The sequence below is a fragment of the Sapajus apella genome, unplaced genomic scaffold, assembly GCF_009761245.1.
Source record: "Sapajus apella isolate SASKATOON/1434 unplaced genomic scaffold, GSC_monkey_1.0 scaffold28, whole genome shotgun sequence".
Lineage (NCBI taxonomy): Eukaryota > Metazoa > Chordata > Mammalia > Primates > Cebidae > Sapajus > Sapajus apella.
Genome location: NW_022436968.1, coordinates 5555186 through 5578912, shown reverse-complemented (window position 1 = coordinate 5578912; position 23727 = coordinate 5555186). Strand labels below are relative to the sequence as shown.

General features: G+C 37.7%; 1 protein-coding gene across 5 annotated transcripts in view; it reads left to right on the top strand.

The window, feature by feature from the left end:
* Positions 1–17221, top strand: part of PMS1 (PMS1 homolog 1, mismatch repair system component) — an 85767-nt gene extending 68546 nt beyond the window's left edge. Inside the window, exons 10-13 of one of the 5 annotated variants that reach the window (XM_032292651.1) lie at positions 2975–3457; positions 6658–6788; positions 12297–12457; positions 16864–17221. In XM_032292651.1, the coding sequence (XP_032148542.1) occupies positions 2975–3457; positions 6658–6788; positions 12297–12457; positions 16864–17028 (940 nt within the window). In that variant the 3' untranslated portion in view covers positions 17029–17221. Of the gene's footprint in view, positions 1–2974; positions 3458–6657; positions 6789–12296; positions 12458–16801 lie in introns of those variants that run through there. The other 4 variants (XM_032292653.1, XM_032292652.1, XR_004273261.1 and 1 more) reach the window with 4 other exon arrangements.
* The last annotated feature ends 6506 nt before the right edge of the window (positions 17222–23727 follow it).

Sequence of the window (23727 nt, the reverse complement as noted above, 5' to 3'; positions counted from 1 at the left end):
ATCTATCCAATATAATTTTTGAAACATCCATTATCTTGTACCTTTGAAATTGATTTATAGGGAATTCCTCAGATCTGAAATTGACCCATTTCTTTATTCATTCTCTCTTTTTCTGATTGCTTGTGGCTCAGCACTTTCTTGTGGCTCAACTAAAAAAAAAAAATTTTTTTTTTTTTTTAGAAGGGTCTCTAGTTCTGTCAGTTACTGAGGAAGGAGTATATACTGTTGCCATTCTGGCTTCTATGCTTACTATTTGCATGGTGTATCTTTTTTCAGCCTTTTAGACTGTCATGTCTTTGTATTTCAAATGTAAGTCTTGTAGATAAAGTTGGGTGTTACTTTTTAAATTCAGTTTGATAATCTTTGCCTTTGGATTTCAGTATTCAGTCCATGTAATATAATAACTGACATGGTTGGGTTTAGGTCTGCCATTTTCCTGTTTGTTTTCTGTTTGTCCCATCTCTGTTTTGCTCTTCTGTTCCTCCTCTCTGGGGGGAGAGGAGGCCTTTAGGGCTAAAAAAAAATACATTTTAGTATCTAATTTTAATTTCTTTATTGAATTTCCGTTAGTTTTTGCTTTGGTGATTACATTATGTATCCCTATCATAATCTGCTTGGAGTTAATAAAATGGAAAAATCCTGTAAGTATAGTTTCACTTATATTTGGTGTCACTCCTTAATAGTGCACATATACTGGCAACTAATTCTCATCTTTTTCTGAAAATGTCTATTTCATCTTCATTTTTGAAGGACTTTTGTTTTTTTTAATGAAATAGCCAAATTCTGCGTTCTTTTGCCACTTAAAAGATTTCATTGCCAGCCGTGTGCGGTGGCTCATGCCTGTAATCCCAGCACTTTGGGAGACTGAGGCAGGTGGGTCACCTGGGGTCAGGAGTTTGAGACCAGCCTGGCCAACATGGTGAAACCCCATCTCTACTAAAAATACAAAATTAGCTGGGTGTGGTGGTGCATGCCTGTAATCCTAGCTGCTCTGGAGGCTGATACAGGAGAATCGCTTAAAACATGGAAAGCAGAGGTTGCAGTGAGCTGAGATCGTGCCAGTGCACTCCAGCCTCAGCAAAAGAGGGAGACTCTGTCTCAAAAAAAAAACAGATTTCACTGTCATCTGGCTCTTTACGATAGCCATTATTTTTGCTGTTTCCTCTTTGTATTGTTTTTTTTCCTCTCTGCTTTCAGGATTTTATCTTAATCTTTGGTTTTCAGCAGTTGAATCTCATATACCTACCTGTGAATTTCCTTGCATTTATTCTGTTTGGAGGTTTGCTGACCTTGCATCTGTAAGTTTTATTTCTCCAAGTTTGCTGATTATCAACCCGAATTTCTTCATATTTTATTTTCTTTCCCATTTTTCCATTTTTTATCTGGGACTCCAGTGACATATATATTAGATTGTTTGTTTTCCCATAGATCACCGCAATGCCTTTCCAGTTGTCTTCACTTTTCTGTAAAGTGGACACAACACATTTTGTCATTTCTATTTTGATCTGTCTTCAACTTTACTGACCCTTTGTTTTCCCATCTCTGATCTGCTGTTAAGCCTATCCAGTGAAAATTTAATTTCTGATACTATATTTTTTAGGTCTAGAATTTCCATTGTATTTTTTGTTTTATAATTTCCACTTCTCTGTTGAGATTCCCCCTTCTATTCTCGCATGATGATGATCTTTTAATGTTTAATGGTTAAGAGTTTAAACATTTATTAAAATTTGTTTTAAAATGGTTTTTTGATAATCCTAACATCTGGGGCATCTTGAGGTTGGCTTCTACTGACCACTTTTTTTTTACCATGACTCACATTTTCCTGTTTTGTTAGAGTGGTAACTTTTGAATGTACAGTGGGGCATTGCGGATGATATGTTTAAAACTCTGGGTTCTGTTATCTTCTTCTGGAAAGTTCTGATTTTTGTTCTACCAGGTATTTAAATTACTAACAAATCATCTTGAGCTGTGGAGGTTTTGTTTTTCACTTTGTTAGGGAGAAGCTGTTTCAATTTTGTTCTTGATCCCAGGGCAACTTCCTTAGTTTAGGACGTAGGTTTTTCATCATAGGATGTGGACCTCTTCCAGTTTTAATTGAAAGCCCAAAATGTTTCCCAGGCCATGAAACTGGAATTCAGCTTCCAAACTTTGTTTCCCCTGCAATGGGCAGAAGCTGAAATCTCTGTTCAGCTCATTTAGCCTTGTAATGGCTGTTTTCCTTTGGGTTCCCACACATGGGATTTTCTTTCTCAATTTTCAGTTGTTCTGGAAGCAGATGGCTCTGTGTCTTGGTGACTCGGGCTAATAACATTGCAACATTCTGACTGAGTTCTGACCACCCTGCTCCCTCTTAATACCATGGATTGCCCCTCTGGGTAAAAGTTGTATAAATGTGGGTCTCTGTCTCTTTTTTCGCTCCCGCAAGGAGTGAATCCATTGCAAAGTTTTCCTACTTTTGGCTGTTCTTCAGTGTCTACTTTAAATAATTGAGTTTTGTTTTTGTTTTTTTGAGGCAGAGTCTCGCTCTGTCACCCAGGCTGGAGAGTGGTGGCATGATCTCGGCTCACTGCAACTTCTGTCTCCGGGGTTTAAGCGATTCTCCTATCTCAGCCTCCCAAGTAGCTGGAACTACAGGTGTATACCAACATGCCTGGATAACTTTTGTATTTTTAATAGAGACAGGGTTTCTCCATTTTGGCCAGGCTAGTCTTGAACTCCTGACCACAGGTGATCTGCCCACCTCTGCCTCCCAAAGTGCTGGGATTATAGGCATGAGCCACCATGCCCTAACAATAATTGATTTTTATATTTTGTTAGGTGTTTATCATAGTTGTATGCAGGAGAGTTAATCTAATACATGTTCCTTTGTCATTACTATACCTGGAATGCCAGTTCTTTATTTTTATAAAATTTACCTCAGTTGGTTAATATGTTTCTGATTATGATCTCAGTTCTATTTTATTTCTATTCTTAGATATGAAGAGAAGGCTACTAAAGACTTGGAACGATACAACAGTCAAATGAAGAGAGCCATTGAACAGGAGTCACAAATATCATTAAAAGATGGCAGAAGAAAGATAAAACTCACCAGCACATGGAATTTGGCCCAGAAGCACAAGTTGAAAACCTCATTATCTAATCAACCAAAACTTGATGAACTCTTTCAGTCCCAAATTGAAAAAAGAAGTCAAAATATTAAAATGGTAAAGATCCCCTTTTCTATGAAAAACTTAAAAATAAATTTTGAGAAACAAAACCAAGTTGACTTAGAAGAGAAGGATGAACCTTGCTTGATCCACAGTCTCAGGTTTCCTGATGCATGGCTAATGACATCCAAAACAGAGGTAATGTTATTAAATCCATATAGAGTAGAAGAAGCTCTGCTATTTAAAAGACTTCTTGAGAATCATAAACTTCCTGCGGAGCCACTGGAAAAGCCAATTACGTTAACAGAGAGGTATGATGATATAATATTTTTTAACTGTAAAAATACTTGTTATAATAGTTCATACTAGATTAGAAATTGAAGGTAGAAGGTTGAGAATGTTTCCTAGTAAGGATTAGTGGTTTTTGTTTGTTTTTTTTTTTTAATCTTTTAAAAATTTGACTTCTAGGCCAGGCACTGTGGCCCACACCTGTAATCCCAGTACCTTGGGAGGCTGAGGCAGGTGGATCACGAGGCCAGGAGTTTGAGACCAGCCTGGCCAACATAGAGAAACCCTGTGTCTACTAAAAATACAAAAATTAGCTGGGTGTGGTGGCACACACCTGTAGTCCCAGCTACTTAGGAGGCTGAGGCAGGAGAATCACTTGAACCTGGGAGGCAGAAACTGCAGTTAGCCAAGACGGCACTTTGCTCTCCAGCCTGGGTGAAAGAGCGAGACTGTCTCAAAGAAAAAAATTTGATTTCTTATCCTTAATGGAATTGTTTATAAATAATATCAGAATACATAGTTCACTTCTACATTTAATAAATACGAAGTTGATTTCTCTTGTACATTAGTAACTTCTCTGGGGCAATTTTGAAGTTAAGATTGTCATGACTTTATTCCATTATGTACTTATTGTTTTAACAATTTCAAACACATAATGAAATAGAAGTATACAATGAATATCTTTATCAGTAATTATCAAGACTTTGCCACGTTTGCTTTGCCTTTCTAGGTAGTATATACACATAAATTTTCTTTCCTTTGCCAAAGAAGTTTAGAACAATTCCCCTTCCTACATCCTTCATTACTTCTCTCTCAAAATATGGCTGTTTTCTCACCTAACCACAATACCTTTTTCATACCTTACATAATAATAACTCCTTGGAATTGTTCCTCATTATGTCAAAATGCCTTTTTTTACGGTCTTTAAAAAATTTTATTTTTAATTTGTGTCTAAACAAGATCCATGTATTACATTTGGTTATCTTGTTTACTTGTCTTAAAAATCATTTTATTATTGTACATACTGAGTCATTTGTTCAGTGGAATGTCCTATTGTCTCTGTTTGCTTTCTTAGGGTATTCAGCTTCTTTTTCTCTCCCCCATGTTTAATTGAGATTTAGCTCAGGAGGACTGAATACATTTAGATTCTACTTCCTGGTGCATCTACTTAATGGATTGGCTGTGTGCTTTATACTTCATCACATCAAAAGGCACTGTCACTAGCTTCAGCTAATGACAGCCTGTCTTTCACATGAAAGTTTCTAATCAACCTTTCCATGTAGCGGTGCCATTCATTGATGATTTTTGCCTGAAATAATTTTTTTATTGGTTGTAATATAGGGTACTTTCTTTTCCTATTCTATATGAGCAAATTGCTTTCTGTAAAAATAAATAACCTTGGATGACAAAGCCTGAGGAGACAAAAATAAATTTAAAGATTAAAAAATAATGACTAACTTATTAACATTTCTCTTTTTTAACTTAATATTTCGTTTTTAGTCGAACACAGGTAGAAGAGAATCATGACAAAAATAATAAAAACCTGAAATTTAAAAAGATAAGAATTTGTTCACTAGGACACATCATTAGATAACTGTTTCAGAACTTACAAAAATAAAGCAGAAATCATTTATAAAATGTGTTAAAAGTCTTGTTAAAGATACTGCAGTCTTGGAAGAGAAAAAAATAAGGACAGAACACAGAAAAACATCTGTTAAGTCTGTCTTTTTAAATAAGGCAACAGCAACCATATTAACCAAAATCCAGTATCTTTCATTGTGTTCTCTTGAGAGTGGCTTAGGAAACTGTGGCTTAGGAAACTGTTGGAGGAAGGATTAGAAAATAGTTCCTTAGGCTACATTCAAACAGTTTAAACACCTGGTGGTGCTTTTTGCTTTCTTCTCTAAAAAAGAGCTAGGGTACATCTGAATTTTTAGACTTGACTGCTTTTCTGAATGGCATTTATAAACTTCATTTACATTTCAAAAATCTTTTTGTGATTTTTAAATTAGAGGTTTTAAAAATATTTTTATATGTGATATTCTGTTATTCAAAAAACAAATACATTAAAAACTATTATTTTGGGACCATATTGGCCTGAAAATAAATCTTTCTTAATTGAGCCTAAATAGCAATAAAGCTTAATTCAAAATATATATATTTTTTCTTCTTCTTTTGGAGTGTGGCATCCCCATCACAGTTAATGCTGTAAGTTTTTCAGAACAGAGTCATGGGCTAATTTATTCCCACAATGTTGCAATATGGACAGGGTAATTATAGGTTGGGCCCAGTTTTCTTGCCAGAGTTCTAATGCTGTTTGTGTAACTCACTTCTGGATGGAATAATTTTGGTAACTATAAAACATAAAGTAAGTATTCAGTAATTACAATGATGGCTAATATTTATTGAACATTTGCTATATGATAAGAACTTGGCAAAGTTTAATTGTGGAGCCTGCACCATTAATTGCTATACAGTATCATAATCATTACCACAACCACCATCCCTACTGTCTCTCAGATAGATTTTTAGGATATTAGTTAGATGAAACAGAGTACATGTAAAATACAGCCAAAGCTCTCTTCTCTGTAATATCAGCTGTCACAGCCAGTGACTGTAATACATCCTGACCAAGCCTAAAACCAATATGGAAGGTTAATTTGTACCCTAGATAATCTTTGGCTTCCTCAGAATTCTTCACCACTCAGAATCATTTCATGTGCCACCTTTGGCAAACATGCCATACCTACAGTAGACTGAAAGAAGCTCTCCCAACCTCTAAATTGATTAATATATAAGTTCCTAGAAGAAAGAGATACATGTTTATCTTTTTGTTACAGAAGAAACTTGGCATAGCAATTGAAAATTTGGCAGAATGGACCACCTAACTTGACTATTATTGTGCCTGTTTTGAAGGGATAAAATGGAATTATTTTTAAATTTTTCATTTGTATTATATTTAGAGAGAGCCATTTTTAAAATTTCACATTGATTTGTAACATTCTAGAAAACAGATTGTCTTCTTCCTGTTCCTCCTTTCTGTATACTGTGTGCAGTAGATATCAACAGAAATGTAAAAAAGTGGTTTCTCATAGGGCTACTTATATATCTTTGTATTTTGGTTAATGATAACACTTGTCAAAAGGCCCTTGGATTAACTTTTTCCCATTAACCCTCTATTTTGTGTATTTAATAAGTTAAAGAGCCATAATTTCTTTTGCAGTCTTTTTAATGGATCTCATTATTTAGACGTTTTATATAAAATGACAGCAGATGACCAGAGATTCAGTGGATCAACTTACCTGTCCGATCCTCGTCTTACAGCAAATGGTTTCAAGATAAAATTGATACCAGGTATGATAGTATGGTTTAATATTTTCTGATATGGAAAAAATAGCCTTGTTCCAAGAGTTAGTTTGGGTTTCATGATCTACAGATATGATGGTATATTTTTTTCTCACTGTAAGTACAGTGTTGTCTGTGTTAAAACATTTATTTCAAAAACATCACCTCTGCCTGGAACAAACGAGTTTGGCATCTCTTTCAGTCTAGTGCTTTGCATTTGCATTTTCATAATGAACGAAGTAGTTTTATTGTAATTTTTGTCATTCTTTGACACAATAGTCAAACTGCCTGCTTTGTTTAAATTATTAAAATACTCTTTTAGATGATGACACAGAATTATGTAGGGTACTGGAATGGCCTCACAGAAATGGCCATCTCTTCTTTTTAAAAAGCATTTGCTTGTTTTGCCAGTTAGACATGTAACATCAGCAGTCGTGCTGTATGAGAATGGCTGATTTGATACAAAAGACTCATAATTCTCTTTGCTCAGTATGGAAATTCATTGGGGGGATTTTTAAAAAAAGGAAAACCCGTCTGGCTAGAGACTTCAGTTTTCCTGGCTGGCCCCTCTCAGCTCTTTTGTACTTTTCATAATCAACTGCCTTCTGCCTTACCTTCTGTTGCTTTCTCTTCATCTGGTATCAAAGGGTTACAGTGAAACCATGAGGAAGGTCTCCACTGTCTTCCTTCTGCCTCTAATCTTGTCATGCCCAAAGTATAGAAAAACAGAGTTCAACCAAAACAATGTTTGAAGATTTTTAAAGGAATGTTTTACTGAGATATGAAAATAAGTTAAAAGAATATACCAAAACCATGGAGCTGGGTATATAAAGAAAATACTTTGGTGTCCCAAACATAAACTAATTTTACTTGATTTTTGTGGTTTTAAGGATACCTAACCTAAACTTCTTACCTGTCACCTCAATTCTATTAGTCCAAATCCCAGCACTACCATTTAAAAACAATGTGTTTTGGGGCAAGTCAGCTGGCCACACTGTTTTTATTGATAACAACTAATAATTACTGAATTATTATGTACAGGGCTCTATTCTAAGTATTAAATGCATTAATTTAATCTCCCTAATATCCCTGTAAAGTAGGTTCTATTACTGTCCCCATTTTACAGATGGAAAAATTGAGGCACAAGGAGTTAAGTTTGCTCAAAGGGACACTATTGGTAGAACCAGGATTTGAACCTAGGCAATCTGCCTTTAGAGCCTAGCTGTTAACTCATTTATTATATTGCCTTCCTGTCAAAATTTAGCCATTTACTCCATGAAGTATTTGTGAGCATTAACCAAGGTAACAGTTAAATCAGTGAGCATGGTACTTGGCAATGGGAGATGCCCACATAGTCTCTTTTCTTACCATCCTTCACCCCCCTTTAGCAGGCTTGCAGTCATTTCTTTTAGTCTGCCTAGAAATATTTCTTCCTCAGGGTCCCTGGCATCTTAAAATTTATGTGAAGTGAATTTACTTGAAGCAAGGGATAGGTGGGTGTGTTTGTTTTATTGACTTAATCTGTTTTTCTAATTAACTATATGGCGTTGTTGGCAAGTACCAGTTTTTTCATGAAAGATATTAAACAGGCTGGGCATGGTGGCTCACGCCTGTAATCCTAGCACTTGGGAGGCTGAAGTGGATGGATCACCTGAGGTCAGGGGTTCAAGACTAGCCTGGGCAATGTGGTGAAACCCTGTCTCTACTAAAAAATACAAAAATCAGCCAGACGTGATGGCGAGCACCTATGATCCCAGCTACCCAGGAGGCTGAGGCAGGAGAATCGCTTGAACCCAAGAGGCGGAGGTCACAGTGAGCCAAGGTCATGCCACTGCATGCCAGCCTGGGCAACAGTAAGACTCTGTCAAAAAAAAAATATATATATATATATGTGAAACAGCAGGCGGTGGTTGTTGTTTTAAGGATAACTGTTCTTTCTTACCTCCCACTCAATTCCAAAAGCATATTTATTTTTGAGCTACCCGGTAAGTTTATATCTGACAGATGCTTTCAGCTCTTAGCTTTTAGATAGTATTTTTAAAATCTTATTAAATGCCTGATACTTTCAATAGTATCAAAGATGCAAAAATGATTAAGTCATCTGCAAACTGACTTTGATTAGATGATCATCAGCATTATTTCCCTTGTCAATAACAGAGCAAGTTAAAGACACTTATGTTTTCTTTCTTCATTTCTTTGTTTTTTCATTTTTAAAAAATAAGTTGTATTTTCTTAACAATTCTATCTTGTGAGAGTATTGTTGTATTACAGTAACTTTGAGTCAACAGTTTGCCTGTAGTCACAATATATTTTTGGATAAGAATAAAAGCATTTGAAAGAGAAGGAATACATCTGGCCTTGAGAGAGAAGATTCTCAGTGTGACCCTAAGAACTTTACATGCTAATGGGAATAGCTTTCTGTCTTGCATAAATAAGAATTCCATATTTTAGGAAGTGAAAACTTGTCAAACCACTTACTCATTTGATATATTTTCCCTGAAAATTGGTAGGCATTTCACAGTATTTTATGGAAACTTTTCAAAGGTTATTGTTACATAGTTCCAAATGTCTCTAACTTTTCCATATCTGAATTTTGCAAACACAGAAGTAAAAATATTGCTCAATTTCCTTGTTTGTTGTCAGATACTTCTTACCCGTTTCCACTAGTAATTCTGTGAAATGTGTGTAATTTTCCAGAGCAAATGTAGTTAGTATTAGACTTTTCATTCTAATCATACTGTAAAAAATATAGGACTACCAATAGTGAAAAGTCACTGAGACTGATATTTTTGGAAATTTTCATATCTATAGGTAAAAGAGATGTGAACTAGAATATTCTACTACTACTTCTTTACCTATCCACGCAAAGTTTTGAGTTCCATTTACATTCCCCCTGTTGCTCAAACTCACTTTGTTTCCACTGTTAGTCCGTTTGTGTTGCTGTAAAGGAATACCTTAGACTGTGTAAGACTCAGGTAGACCTGAGACTAAAAGAAATGACCGCAAGCAGCCTGCTTTATAAAGAAAAAATGTTTATTTGGCTCATGGTTCTGCAAGCTGTACACGAAGCATAGTGCCAGCATCTGCTTTCCTTTTACATGTAAGTTCCAAGTTTAAGTCATTTCTTTGCTCCCATATCTGATGGTAACCATGCCACTTCTTGAACAATTTGCTGCTTAGAAATTTCTTTCACTAGATAGCGAAATGAAATAGTGATGGCCTAGGTCATCACTCTTAAGTTCAAACTTCCACAGATCCTAAGGGCAGAGGTATCCAATCTTTTGGCTTCCCTGGGCCACACTGGAAGAATTGTCTTGGGCCACATATAAAATACACTAACACTAACAGTAGCTCATGAGCTGTAAAAAAATTACAAAAAACTCTCATAATGTTTTAAGAAAATTTACAAATTTGTGTTGGGCCACATTCAAAGCCGTTCTGGGCCATATGTGACCCATGGGCCACAGATTGAACAAGCTTGCCCTAGGGCATGGATACAGTGTAGCCAAAATCCTTTCGAGGACGTAAAAATGGTGACATTTACTCCAGTGCCCAATAAATTCCTAAATATCATCTGAGACTTTATCAGCCTTTTCATTGTCCATATTTCTATCAGCATTTTAGTCACAACCATTTAACCAGTTTTTAGAAGTTCCAAACTTACCCTTATCTTCCTGTCATCTTCTGAGCTCTCAAACTCTTCCAGCCTGTGCTCTTACCCAGCCCCAAAACTACTTCTACATCTTCAGTTATCTTTATAGCAATGCCCCACTCCTCAGTACTAATTTTCTGTGTTAGGTCGTTTGTGTTGCTATAAAAGAATACCTGAGACTAGGTAATATATAAAGAAATGAGATTTATTTGACTTGTGGTCCTGCAAGCTGTACGTGAAGCATAGTGCTAGCATCTGCTTCTGGTAAGGGTCTCAGGAAGCTTACATTCATGGCAGAAGGAGACGAAGAGCCAGCATGTCACATGGTGAAAGAGGGAGCAAGAGAGAGATACCAGGCTCTTTTAAACAACCACCTCTTGTGTGAACTACCACAGAGACCTCACTCATTACAATGGGGATGGCACCAAGCCATTCATGGCGGATCTGCCCCTATGACCCAAGCACTTCCCACTAGGCGCACTTTTAACTGTAGAGGTCACATTTCGACATGAGATTTGAAAAAGACACACATCTAAACCATATCATCTTCCTTCATTGAACTCTGTATCTTATCCTGTAATGCTTGATAATAGATTATTATATATTATTCTCCAGTAGTTCTCTGGGAAAAATGTTAGGATACCGTCCGTCTCTGTAGTCTGCCACCATTGCACCTGCCATCCAGGTCAAGGATCTAGTCTGAAATTGGGAACAGGCAAGGGATTGGGTTATTGAAGTCTCAGGATTTGTAACTCAAGTTATATCACATGTCTTTTTTAAAATTAATCCTTGATAGCTACTACTTATCCAAGATTGGACTGTCCCTTTTCCTTTAATTCCAGGAAGCATTATGTAGACTTCATGAAAGAACACTGTTACACAGATACAGCCAAAGAAGACAAATCTTTGCTATTTTCAAAAAACCTGCATTCTAAAGCCAAATCTGATGCTTTGAAATATGTGCTGTTATGAATATGTACCCCGTTTTACATCCAGTCCTGTAGCTAGTTTTTAGTCTTATTTTTTGAGACAGAATCTTGCTCTGTCACCCAGGCTGGAGTGCAGTGGCACAATCTCAGCTCACTGCAACCTCTGCCTTCTGAATTAAGTGATCCTCCCACCTCAGCCCCCCAAGTACTGGGACTACAGGAACGTACCACCACACCCAGCTAATTTTTTTTTGTATTTTTGGTAGAGACGGGGTCTCACCATGTTGGCCAGGCTGGTCTCGAACTCCTGATGTGACTCACCTGCCTTGGCCTCCCAAAGTGGTGGGATTGCAGGTGTGAGCTACTGTGCCCAGTCATTTAGTTTTATTTTAATCACTAAGAGTAATTTAAGTAACAGTTAACATGTCAGTTTTATACATTGTCCTGGTAAAATATTTTGAACAACATTAGTATTTTCTTCTAATTAGTAATATGTTAATAAGTTACCGTGTGACTTTTTATAATTTGTAAGTTAAAATCACAGAAATAATTCAGGCCTTTAGATATTAAAATGGTACAGTAGAATTTGAAGAGCAGCAGTTGTTAAAACACTTAAACTGGTTTTATTTTAATAAATATCATGGGACTCCATTTTCTCTCCAAACCAAGAAATGATCTAAACAAATGTAAGGAACAAAACAGCAATAACTGAGATTAAATTAAATTATATAAAGCACATGTGGTGTCAGTGAGCACTTATGACTCAATTGAAATCCTATGGGAAATTACTATTTGTTCTCCAACTAAGGAACAAAACTTTGTCCTGACTATATTAAAATCTAATGAGGTTTCACTAAATTGTTTTAACAGCAATTTTTGTTTTTAATGGACATGTTCTGGAATATAAACTTAACTATGTGGGTTTTTTTCTTTCAGGAGTTTCAATTACTGAAAATTACATGGAAATAGAAGGAATGGCTAACTGTCTCCCATTCTATGGAGTAGCAGATTTAAAAGAAATTCTTGATGCTATCTTAAACAAAAATGCAAAGGAAGTTTATGAATGTAGACCTCGCAAAGTGCTAAGTTATTTAGAGGTATGCATTATTTTATACATATGTTATCATATACAGGGATCCCAACTCCTGGCCATGCCTGTTAGGAACCAGGCAACATAGCAGTAGGTGAGTGACCTGCCAGTGGGCATCACCACCTGAGCTCCGCCTCCTGTCAGATCAGTGCAACACTAGATTCTATAGGAGCACAAACCCAATTGTGAAGTGTGCATGTGAGGGATCTAGGTTGTGCACATCTTGTGAAACAGTTTCCTGAAACCATCCCCACTTGCCATCTGTGGAAAAACTGTCTTCCACGAAACTGGTCCCTGGTGCCAAAAGCTTGGTATTATAGATTGGCCAGACTTTAAGATACTTATTTCTTAAAATAGTAAATTATTTCCAAATAGTAAAATATTTTCTGTAAGTTTTATTACGTATTTGCAAGAAGAACACTATTAAAAAAACACTTCATTAAAAGTTTTCCATCGTAGACTGACTGTGGTAAACTCTATCATGAATTCTTACCATAACATTTATTGGGTACATGAAGAAAAACCTTACGAATGAGATGTTTTGCAGTGAAGTTCTTTTTTAAAAAATTTTTTATGAATAATCCCCTTAGAAGGGATTCAAAATAATTCTGCCTTTATAGCATATAGTTATCTAAAAAGTATTGTAATATAATTCTAAGTCCTGATTTCATCAAGAGCAATAGAAGGGAAGGAAAGTGAAAGATCTGAATTGTTGAATAAGTGGAAATTTTCATTTTTGTGACAGTATTCATCATAAATGAGAAATGTAGCAGTGGGTTAAAAAAATAAAAGGATTAAGGAAGGTTATAAACTTTAAAATGTCTAAGATAGTAGCAGGAAGACAATAGTGTTTACATCTATATCTATATCTTGTAGATATCCCTCAAGATTGACTGGTATCATTTAAAATACAAATCTGAATTCTAATGAAGTTTTTCTCCCTTTTTAAAAATGAGCCATTTTTGTTTACAGTTGATAGTGTGCCTGCTGTATTCTGAAGGTCAGACTTCCTTAACAGGAAAGTCTGCTTGTTACCCCTTCTGAAGTATGTATTCAGTAATGTTCTGTAAATCCTTTAGGAGCTTTGTCCCATGGGAATTCCCAGCCTTTTGTGGGGGTAGCTTAACATTGATAGTTTCTAGAGACTTCAAGGGAATATACTCTTGTGAAACAGTTAGTATGAACTTAAAGATTGAGGGAGTCGTGGGAAGTGTTTTGTGTACTGAAGAACCCTGTGAGGAGAAATAAGATTTCAGAAATAACAGAAAAAAGGTAATTGGGACTGGTTTTAAATATTTGTTTGCTAATACTTTACCTTTCAGTATATTAAGGCAGTAGTGGTATGAGTGTTAAGAAAAATGGCCTGGAAAAAAAGGAAAGAACTTAAACCACAGGGATGCTTCTATTTAAGGTCAGTAAGATGAATCGGAGAGAAAGATAGGAAAGTGAAAGGAGAACCAAGAGAGGGGTGGATATAAAAGGCAAGGAAGGAACAAATTTTAAACATAAGCCGTATCACGTTCTGTATAGAAGACCATCAGATACAGCTGCTAGATGGAAGTGATAACATTGAAGAGAACCACAATGGCAAAGTACAGTTGTCCTTCTGTATACTCGGGATTGGTTCCAGCACCACCTGTGGATACTAAAATCCAAGCATACTCAAGTCCTGCAGTCAGCCCTGCAGAACCCACATAAACGAGAAGTTGGTCCTCCGTCTGTGTGGATTTTGCATCCCATGATACTGTATTTTCTATCACAGTTAGGGTTGAAAAAAAAAATCCATGTAGAAGTGGACCCGCACAATTAAAACCAGTGTTGTTCAAGGGTCTGCTGTAGTAGGAATAGAAGACATTTGCCAGTGGTTAAAGAGTGGAGCAGTAGTGGGAAGGTAGGCAGCAAGTCACATGATAGTGAAAGGAAGGAAAGAGTATGTTTGGCGTGTTTGGATTGAATTGGTGTAAGACTGACAATAAAAAGTTGCAGAGGAGGCCAGGTGCAGTGGCTTATGCCTGTAATCCCAGCACTTTGAGACGCTGAGGTGGGCAAATCACCTGAGATGAGTCGTTTGAGACTAGCCTAGTCAAATGGTGAAACCCCCTCTCAGCCAAAAATTAGCCAGGTGTGTGGTGCGCACCTGTAATCCCAGCTACTCAGGAGGCCAAGTGAGGTAGGAGAATTGCTTGAACCCAGGACGTGGAAATTGCAGTGAGCTGGGGGCACACACACTGCAACAGCAGCCTGGGCAATAGAGAGAGACTGTGTCTCAAAAAAAAAAAAAAAAAAAATTGCAGACGAAATGTTTCCAAAAAGGCCTCAAGAGAGAAGATAGGATATGAATGTAAGGTTTAGAAAGTAGAATCTCTCTGAATCAAGAACAGAAAAGGGGAAAAATGAAAATATTTATATGTAAACTTAAAATTTCTTAATCATTAGAACCTGTGAAATTTTAGGTGAACTTGAGAGACGTCATGTTGATATATGTGATAAAAGAGTAGAAGTTACCTGCTGAGAGTGGAGGGGTTGTGGGAAGGCATTTGTAATTTTAGTACAGTAACAAAGATCTGAAAATAAGAGCTGTAGGTTACTTAGAGAGGAATAAGATTTCCAGGTGTCATTGAGGGCTCATAAAAGTTAACATTTGTGTTGGGTCCAGCCAGAACAGTTTTGTGACTCAACCATGCTCAGAATTTGTCCAAGGGTAGAGATTAGCAAGTTAGATATGGTAGAAGAACAAGAGGTAAATGAGTGAAGGAAACCTGAACACATTATATATAAGACCTAGGGCGTTAGACCCTAGAGGGATATAAAGATAAATTAGATTCTAGTAAAAATGTAAAGAGAATGCAGGTTGCTAAAGCTAGCATCCTTAATGTCTTACTATTCCTACCTTTAAGGAAAGATGACACAAGGGTGCTAGTAGGTCAGGAGAATAAGGAGGGATTGGAAAGATTAAAGGTCAAAGTGAAGAAAAACATGTTTAGTTGAAATAAAGGAATAGGATGGTTGGAAAGAAGGAGGGGTGAGTTGTTAAAGAGAATGTTAGGACTCAAGATCTTTGAAGTACAGCAGTTTTAAAAAATAAATCTTAAGCCAGCTTTGCTAACACTATCTTATCCCCAGACCCTCAGTTCTCCTTACCTCAGAAAACAGCATCACAATACCAGAAATATGGACATGATCCTTGATTCTGCATCCCTCATAACCAATCCATCAGGGAGTCTTCACTCTACATTCAGCTCATGCCAGGAATCTTTATACCCCCGTCCCTCTCAGCTTCCATGACCCTAGTCAAAATCTTTCATCAGGACAGCAGTGGTTGCCTGCAAGACTCCTTGCTGCTTTTCTTAACCTGCCTACCTCAAACCACCTGCCTCAACCCATAGCAGTCAGAGTGATTGTTTTAAAATGTGAAACAAATTTCAGGTTTTTGCTTGGAAAAAAAAAAAAAAAAAGCTGGGCATGGTGGCATATACCTGTAGTCCCAGCTACATAGGAGGTTGAGGCAGGAGGATCACTTGATCCTGATCAAGCTCACTGCAGTGAGCTGTTACTTGCCTATTCATTCAGACCAAAACACCAGTTTCTTACCCTGTCCTAAAGAGTGATCTAGCCTCTGCCTAATTTCCTTTTCTTGTTTTTCTCTTTTCACCACTATGTTTTACCCACACTGAACATTTGGTTCTTTCTGTTCTGTCTGCCTGTTATGCTTTTCTTTCCCCATGACCTTTGCACCGATGTTTCTTATTTATTTATTTTGAGAAAAGGTCTTGCTCAAAAGCTAGAATGCAGTAGCATGATCACAGCTCACTACAGTCTTGACCTTCAGGCTCAAGTGATCCTCCTGCCTCAACCTCCATGTAGCTGGGACTAAAGGCATATGCCACCATGCCCAGCTTTATTTTATTTATTTATTTATTTATTTTTTCATACAGACTGGGTCTCACGGTGTTGCCCAGACTAGTCTCAAACTCCTGATCTCAAGCAATTCTCCAGCCTTCATTTCCCTAAGTGTTGAGATTACAGGCCTGAGTCACCCCACACCCAGCCTGGTTCCATATTTAAATTCAAGCTTAAAGCCATCTCCTCAAGTAATCTTTTTCCAACTCTACAATCACTCTATCATGTGGCCCAGTTTAATTTTGTGCATTATTTATTGACTAAAATGTTCTGTCTTTTGTCTGTTTTCTGTTTCTCTGCACTTGAATATAAATTTCACAAGAGCAGGGGTCTAGTTTTTCGGCTCACCACTACATCCTCAGAGCTGACAACATAGTGGATGCTTAACAAATTGTTGTGTGAATTCATAATAAGATGAAAATAATCAATATTTTGTCTTCCTTCTTGCCAGGATAATATGTTTTCTGCTTCAGGGTATATCATGGTAAAATGTGCGACTTTCCTTTTGGACAGGGAGAAGCAGTGCGTCTATCCAGACAATTACCCATGTACTTATCAAAAGAGGACATCCAAGACATTATCTACAGAATGAAGCACCAGTTTGGAAATGAAATTAAAGGATGTGTTCATGGTCGTCCATTTTTTCATCATTTAACCTATCTTCCAGAAACTACATGATTAAATATGTTTAAGAAGATTAGTTACCACTGAAATTGGTTCTGTCGTAAAACAGTATGAGTCCGGTTTTAAATTATCTTTGTATTTTGCGCTATATGGTTATTTTTTAAATGAGAATTCACTGACTTGTTTGTATATTGAAAAAAGTTCCAAGTATTGTGGAAAGGATAAATAAACTATTATAAACTATTCATTTTATTCTCAAGAACCAGCCATCATAATAATTACAAGTTATAGTCTTAGAATTGGAAAATAGGTAGTATTCCTGGGTGGTTGATTTACTAGGTCAGCTCTGTGCAGGGAGAAATCGGCATCACACATACTAGCGTATCTGATAAACAGTGTCAATATTTCTTAAACTACGATAGAGAGACAGAGTGGGAGAAAATGAAAAAATGAAGTTCAGAGGAAGGAGAAAAAAACAAATCTTTCCATTAACTTCCATTTAGGGAGTAACAGATTAGATGTTGCTGTCTCTGTTATTTGGTAATTATTGGATTTTGGGGTCAACATTTGTCAGAGAACATTGGAAGAACTAGATTTTTAACAGAAAATTTAGGTGATTTTTTGTTTGTTTTTTGTTTTTTGAGACAGAGTCTTGCTTCTGTCACCCAGCCTGGAGTGCGGTGACACGATCTTGGCTCACTGCAACCTCCACCTCCCAGCGATTCTCCTGCCTCATCCTCCCAAGTAACCGGGATTACAACCACCCACCACCATGCCTGGCTAATTTTTGTATTTTTAGTAGAGATGAGATTTCACCATGTTGGTCAGGCTGGTCTCACTCCTGACCTTAGGTGATCCCCCCACCTCGGCCTCCCAAAGTGCTGGGATTACAGGTATGAGCCACCATGCCGGGCCATTAGGTGAAAATTATTTATTGTACATATGCCCCTTCCAAAAACCAGGTCCCACAGTGCACCAAAATACCTTTACAAAAAGTTGAAACATGATTTTTAATGAGTATATTTGTTGTGCAAAGTAAGGTATGTTATACTGGATAAGATGCCTCCACACACACACCATCTCCCATAATTCTCAAAGATCATCTTTAAATTCCTAAGATCCTCCTTGTGTTAAGAAGCACAAATTGTGAAACCTGGATTCTGCCTTTTCTTCTGGCAACATCATCCTGTTTTGCATGACCCAAAATCCTGCTTCCCCCAACTCTCCATTATCCCTTTTGTAAATGTGGAGAGCTTACTAGGAGTAATCATTTTAAATTAACTGGGTAAACTGAGGGAAAAGAGGCTATCAAAAGATGAAATTTGCATCATACATTTGCACTTGCCCTAAGTAAAACGACTCATTTTTTAGCCAATATAGTCTGTATTGATCCTACAACTATCTTGTAGATGAAGAAACTCATTTTTTCCTACCAGTTTTGAATTGTGCCAAAGCAGGTTGGTAGGAATGGCAGTAGGTATTTACCACCTATTTGCTAGATAGGTTAAGCACTTACCTTGGATGATCCCATTTAATGTTCACAATGAATTTAAAATTGTAGGTACTGTTGAGATTCTAATCCCAGAGCTCCTGTTCTTAACCACCGTTATACTGCCTGCCATGAGAAATGGGCCCTAAAGAGTTATTTGGGTCAACAAAGTATGGGTAGCTGGGGACTATTAAACACTTCCTGACACCACTTTAACGAATGCTGGAGCAAATCAACCTTGGGGTGCAACTTTTTTTTTTTTTTTTTTTTTTTTTTTTTTTGGTGACAGTCTCGCTTTGTCACCCATGCTAGAGTGCGGTGGGGCGATCTCGGCTCACTGCAACCTCAGCCTCCCGGCTTCAAGCGATTCTCCTGCATCAGCCTCCCGAGTAACTGGGATTACAGAAGTCCGCCACCACGTTCAGCTAATTTTTGTCTTTTTAGTAGAGATGGAGTTTCACCATGCTGGAGAGGCTGGTCTGGAACTCATGACCTCAAGAGATTCGCCCTTCTCAGCCTCCCAAAATGCTGTGATTACAGGCGCCAGGAACCGCGCCTGGCCACGTTTTTCTAACTGTGACGAGTAGCAGCTGGTCGTGAATCAGCTGCTTTTTCCAGAACAGGAATGGGCTTCAGGTGAGGGTCTAGCGTCGCCCCACGGACCAATCTTGGTTCACGAGGCCGAGGGCAGCCCAGCAACCACGCGGAAGCCGGGCAATCACCCGCAGCCCTCCCATCCACCCTCCACAGGTCTTTGCAGCAGCCCCAGCACCACCCGCGGGACGAAAAGGGCTGGAGCTGGGGGAGGCCACGGTGAATCGCTGGCTCCCAGGAAGGAGGTAAGGGCCGCTGCGGGCTGGGAGGCTTACCCGGAATTAAGGGCGAGGCGAGGAGATCCGAAGGAAAGGGAAAGCCTCACTCCAACTTACCCATTTGTCTCTTTAGTCTGGGTTGCTAGAGCCCTTGGGCTGGGAGAAGGAGTCTTAAGATGTGAGTTCCAAAGTGCTCTTTAGACCCAATTGTGTTGATTAGGATCCCAGCCTTAGCTATAGCCACAGGGCTGACCCAAAGCCATATGGAAGTGAGGCTTTCAGGACCCTCTTGGATGGACTTTTTTTTTTTTTTGCTTGCCTGCAGAACTGATTTTGATAGTGTTCTCTTTTTTTCCTTTTTAAAATTTTATTGTTATTATTATACTTTAAGTTCTGGGGTACATATGCAGAACGTGCAGGTTTGTTACATAGGTATAAACGAGCCATGGTGGTTCGCTGCATCCATCACCCCGTCATCTACATTAGGTATTTCTCCTAATGCTATCCCTCTCCTAGCGCCCCACCCCCTGCTATCCCTCCCCTAGCCACCATCCCTGAGGCCCTGGTGTCTGATGTTCACCTCCCTGTGCCCATGTGTTCTCCTTGTTCAACACCCACTTATGAGTGAGAACATGTGGTGTTTGGTTTTCTGCTCTTGTGTCAGTTTGCTGAAAATAATGGTTTCCAGCTTCATCCATGTTGCTGCAAGGGACATGAACTCATTTTTTATGGCTGCATAGTATTCCACGTTTTCTTTATCCAGTCTGTCATTGATGGGCATTTGGGTTGGTTCCAAGTGTCGCTATTGTGAACAGTGCCGCTATGAACATATGTGTGCATGTGTCTTTATAAGAGAATGATTTACAATCCTCTGGGTATATACCCAGTAATGGGATTGCTGGGTCAAATAATATTTCTGTTTCTGGATCCTTGAGGAATCACCACACTGTCTTCCACAATGGTTGAACTAGTATACACTCCCACCAAGAGTGTAAAAGCATTCCTATTTCTCCACATTGGATGGACATTTTGCTGGGAAGGTAGCCATCTATGGTCCTAGCCAGGCCTAGGAGGTTTTAGATATTTAACATACTGAAAAATATTAGGCCTGTATTCAGATGAATGGATTTTTGTTACTTTCATTGGCTACGGGATTCTTTGTGATTTTATCCAGATTTTGTGGCTCAAGTTGGAGGAATTGCAACCCAACCCAGCACAGCCCATATTTCTCAACTAAAAATGTAAATAGGAGCTATTTTTCCCTCTCCAAATTATTACCTGTTTTATTTTCATCTTACGTTTGTCCTACAGCCTTTTTTTTGGGGGGGGGTGGGCAGGAGGGAGCAGGAGTCACTAAATAAACTTGGGCTTGGGTCTACACTGAAAATCAAAAATAGATTTAATTCTTGTAAACCAAAATCATCTGAGGTAGGTCTCAATAAATTTAGAAGTTTGTTTTGTCAAAATTAAGGACATATCCAGGAGACAGGTCTGTGTGCTTTTCTCCAAAGATATTTTGAGGGCTTCAATATTTAATGGGGAAAGAGAGGAGGTTATGATCACATTGCTAAATCCACATGTTGCAGGAGAAAAGGAGCAGGTAAAGGAATGGTCAGTGTATTGTATGACGCTCAGTAAATTCACAGTTTACATAAGATAAGGTGAACATAGAGTAGCTACCTGTAGAAATGTTTAACCTTTTATCTGTAGCTGTCTGCTTAGGAACAAAGGAAGGGCAGTTTCTTAGATGACTCAGCCTTCAGCTTAATTTCTTCCTTTTGATACAGTGAATTGGGTCCCAAGTTTTTATTTTTGTTTACACTCTTTACCTAATTAACACACAGGAAATAATACATTTGGGGATCCCAAATGTTGACCACTAACTTAACCAAAGTTACCAGGCAAATTAAGATACCAATAATGAACTAAAGTATTTAAATAACTAGGCTTGTTCTTCGAGTGGAGCATTTCAGGCAAGCCAACGTTCATGGATTTATAGTGGCTAAAAATAACCTTGATGTGCGCCAACTCATTTTACAGATGAGAAAATAGAAGCCCAAAGTGATTACATGACATACGTGAGCACACACAGCTGTATCTAGTGCTCTACTAGTTCTACTTTAAATGTTTATATTACCATAAACAAAGGAAGGTAAGTAGTGGGAAGAAAATCAAATTTTGCTGCAAAGCCAAATAAAAAATGACTTGAGATTGTCACCTGCTTTCTCCTTTTACAAGCATAAATAATCAAGAGTTAACTATTAATCTTGTAAAAGGCAAATAAATCTTAGGCCTCCTAAATCACTAAGCTAAAGGGAAAAGTCAAGGTGGGAACTGCTTAAGATCAACCTGCCTCCCATTCTGTTCAGTCACCCCTCTGCTCACTGAGATAAATGCATATCTGATTAGCCTCTCCTTTGGAGAGGCTATTAGGAGTTATTAGGAGAGGCTCCCAAGTTATTAGGAAAGCTCATTTTTAGCAGGTTATGATGTATCATGTCCTATGAAAAGAAAATAAGGGGAGCAAGGAAGAAAAACAATAAATAAAAGAACAATCCTGGAAAATCTATATAAGCTGCATTACTCTAAAGTCCATATACCAGTAGGCAGATATAAAAGTGGCTTATGTATGTAAATAGGTTGCTGTTATTTTCCTCTGAAGTATAATTTGTCTAGCTTCACTTTGCAAGGCTTTATGAAAGCACAGCTTAGTTTTCAGTGATTTCAAATTAAGAAAAATGGGGGAAAAGAAGGAAAAAAATGGAAAACATTATTTTGCAGGCTTATAGCCCAGAAAAAATAAATTCAGTCCAAACTCTAGAAAATAATAAAAATTGAAAAACATTAGGCCAGACTAGAATCTAACAACAGGTGTACTATAGTTTTTGAAACATAATTTTTCTCCAGTTTCCCATTTTCTTAAAGACAAATCACGGTAGAACTGATTCGTTTTATTATACTTGTCCTGATTATTTGTATACAGTGCAGCAAGAATAATGATTTGTTTTTACATAGGATTTTAAATTGACTTTGATGGAATTTTATTCCATAGAAGGAATCTCAGATAAAAATTTTTTAGAGCTAAGCCCAGCCATGGATTTGTATCATCAAATACCTATGAGTTGGGTGAATTCCTCTCTGAGGTTCCAAGATAAACTTGGGGCTCCTGGGCCTGTCAGAAAGTGGCATTCATTCTAAATTAACTGAGACTTGTCACAGATTTTCAGGGTTCACAGCTTTATTCTAGAACTTTCATTTAATCTCACCTAAACTCTATAAGTTTTATTTTTAAAGCCTTCTTCAATGTTTCCAGTAATAACTAGTATGAACCCAAAAGTATCTAAGAACAGATTTCAATCAATTTAGAAAGTTTATTTTGCCTAGGTTAAGGACTTGCTAATGACATAACCTCAGAAGGTCCTTACAACATGTGCCCAAAAGTGGTCAGGGCACAGTTTGCTTTTATACATTTTAGGGAGACATGAGACATCAATCAATAGGTGTAAGATGTACATTGGTTCAGTCCAGAAAGGCAGGACAACCCCAAGCAAGGGGCTTCCAGGTCAAGGTAGATAAGAGACAAAAGGTTGCATTATTTTGAGTCCTTGATCAGCCTTTCATTGAATATGCAACTTAGTCTGGCTCAGTGAATCTTCATTTTTATATAAGCAATAGAGCAGAGGAAGCAATCAGGCATTTGTCTCAGGTGAGCAGAGGGATGACTTTCTGTCTGACACCTGTTAGGATAAGCTATCAGTTTACATTGCCAGGGTGAAATTCAACAGAACTGTTTTAGGGTGAAGATCTTGAGGCCCACAAGGAATTTCCTTGTGAGCAAAATATGAGGAAGGTTTGTAGCTTTTTAAAATCTTTGTAGCTATCTTATTTAGGAATAAAATGGGAGGCAGGTTTGTCTGATGTATTATAGTTCTCAGCTTGACTTTTTCCTTGGCTTATTTTTGGGGTCCCAAGATTTGTCTTTCACACTAGCAACACACTATTGGACTCGCATAACTGCTCTCTGAGGTTTTCTCTGCTTATTCTTCTTTAAAACACTACAAATTAATGTAGAGATATTTTCGCTGGCTTTTAAAAATTCTGTCCCAGTGGTTGTCAGCCTTGAGCATACATCAGAATCACCTGGAGGTTCTTATTAAGTACTGATTGTTAGACATCATGTCCACAATTCCTAATCTTGAGGGTCTGAGGTGGGACGAAAAATTTCATTTCTAGCAAGTTTCAAGATGATGCTAATGCTACTTGTGGGGGAGCCACACAGGGAGAACCACTGCCCTATCTCATGTATCAAAATTCCCCTACCAATCTCAAGTTCATTTCTATGAGCCCATATTTCTTACTGACTTTTACTAAAATCTGCCAGACAAAAAACAAACCAAGACTTAGCAGATCTCAACCTGACTATGCTGTTCTAGACATCCATTTCTTCATCTC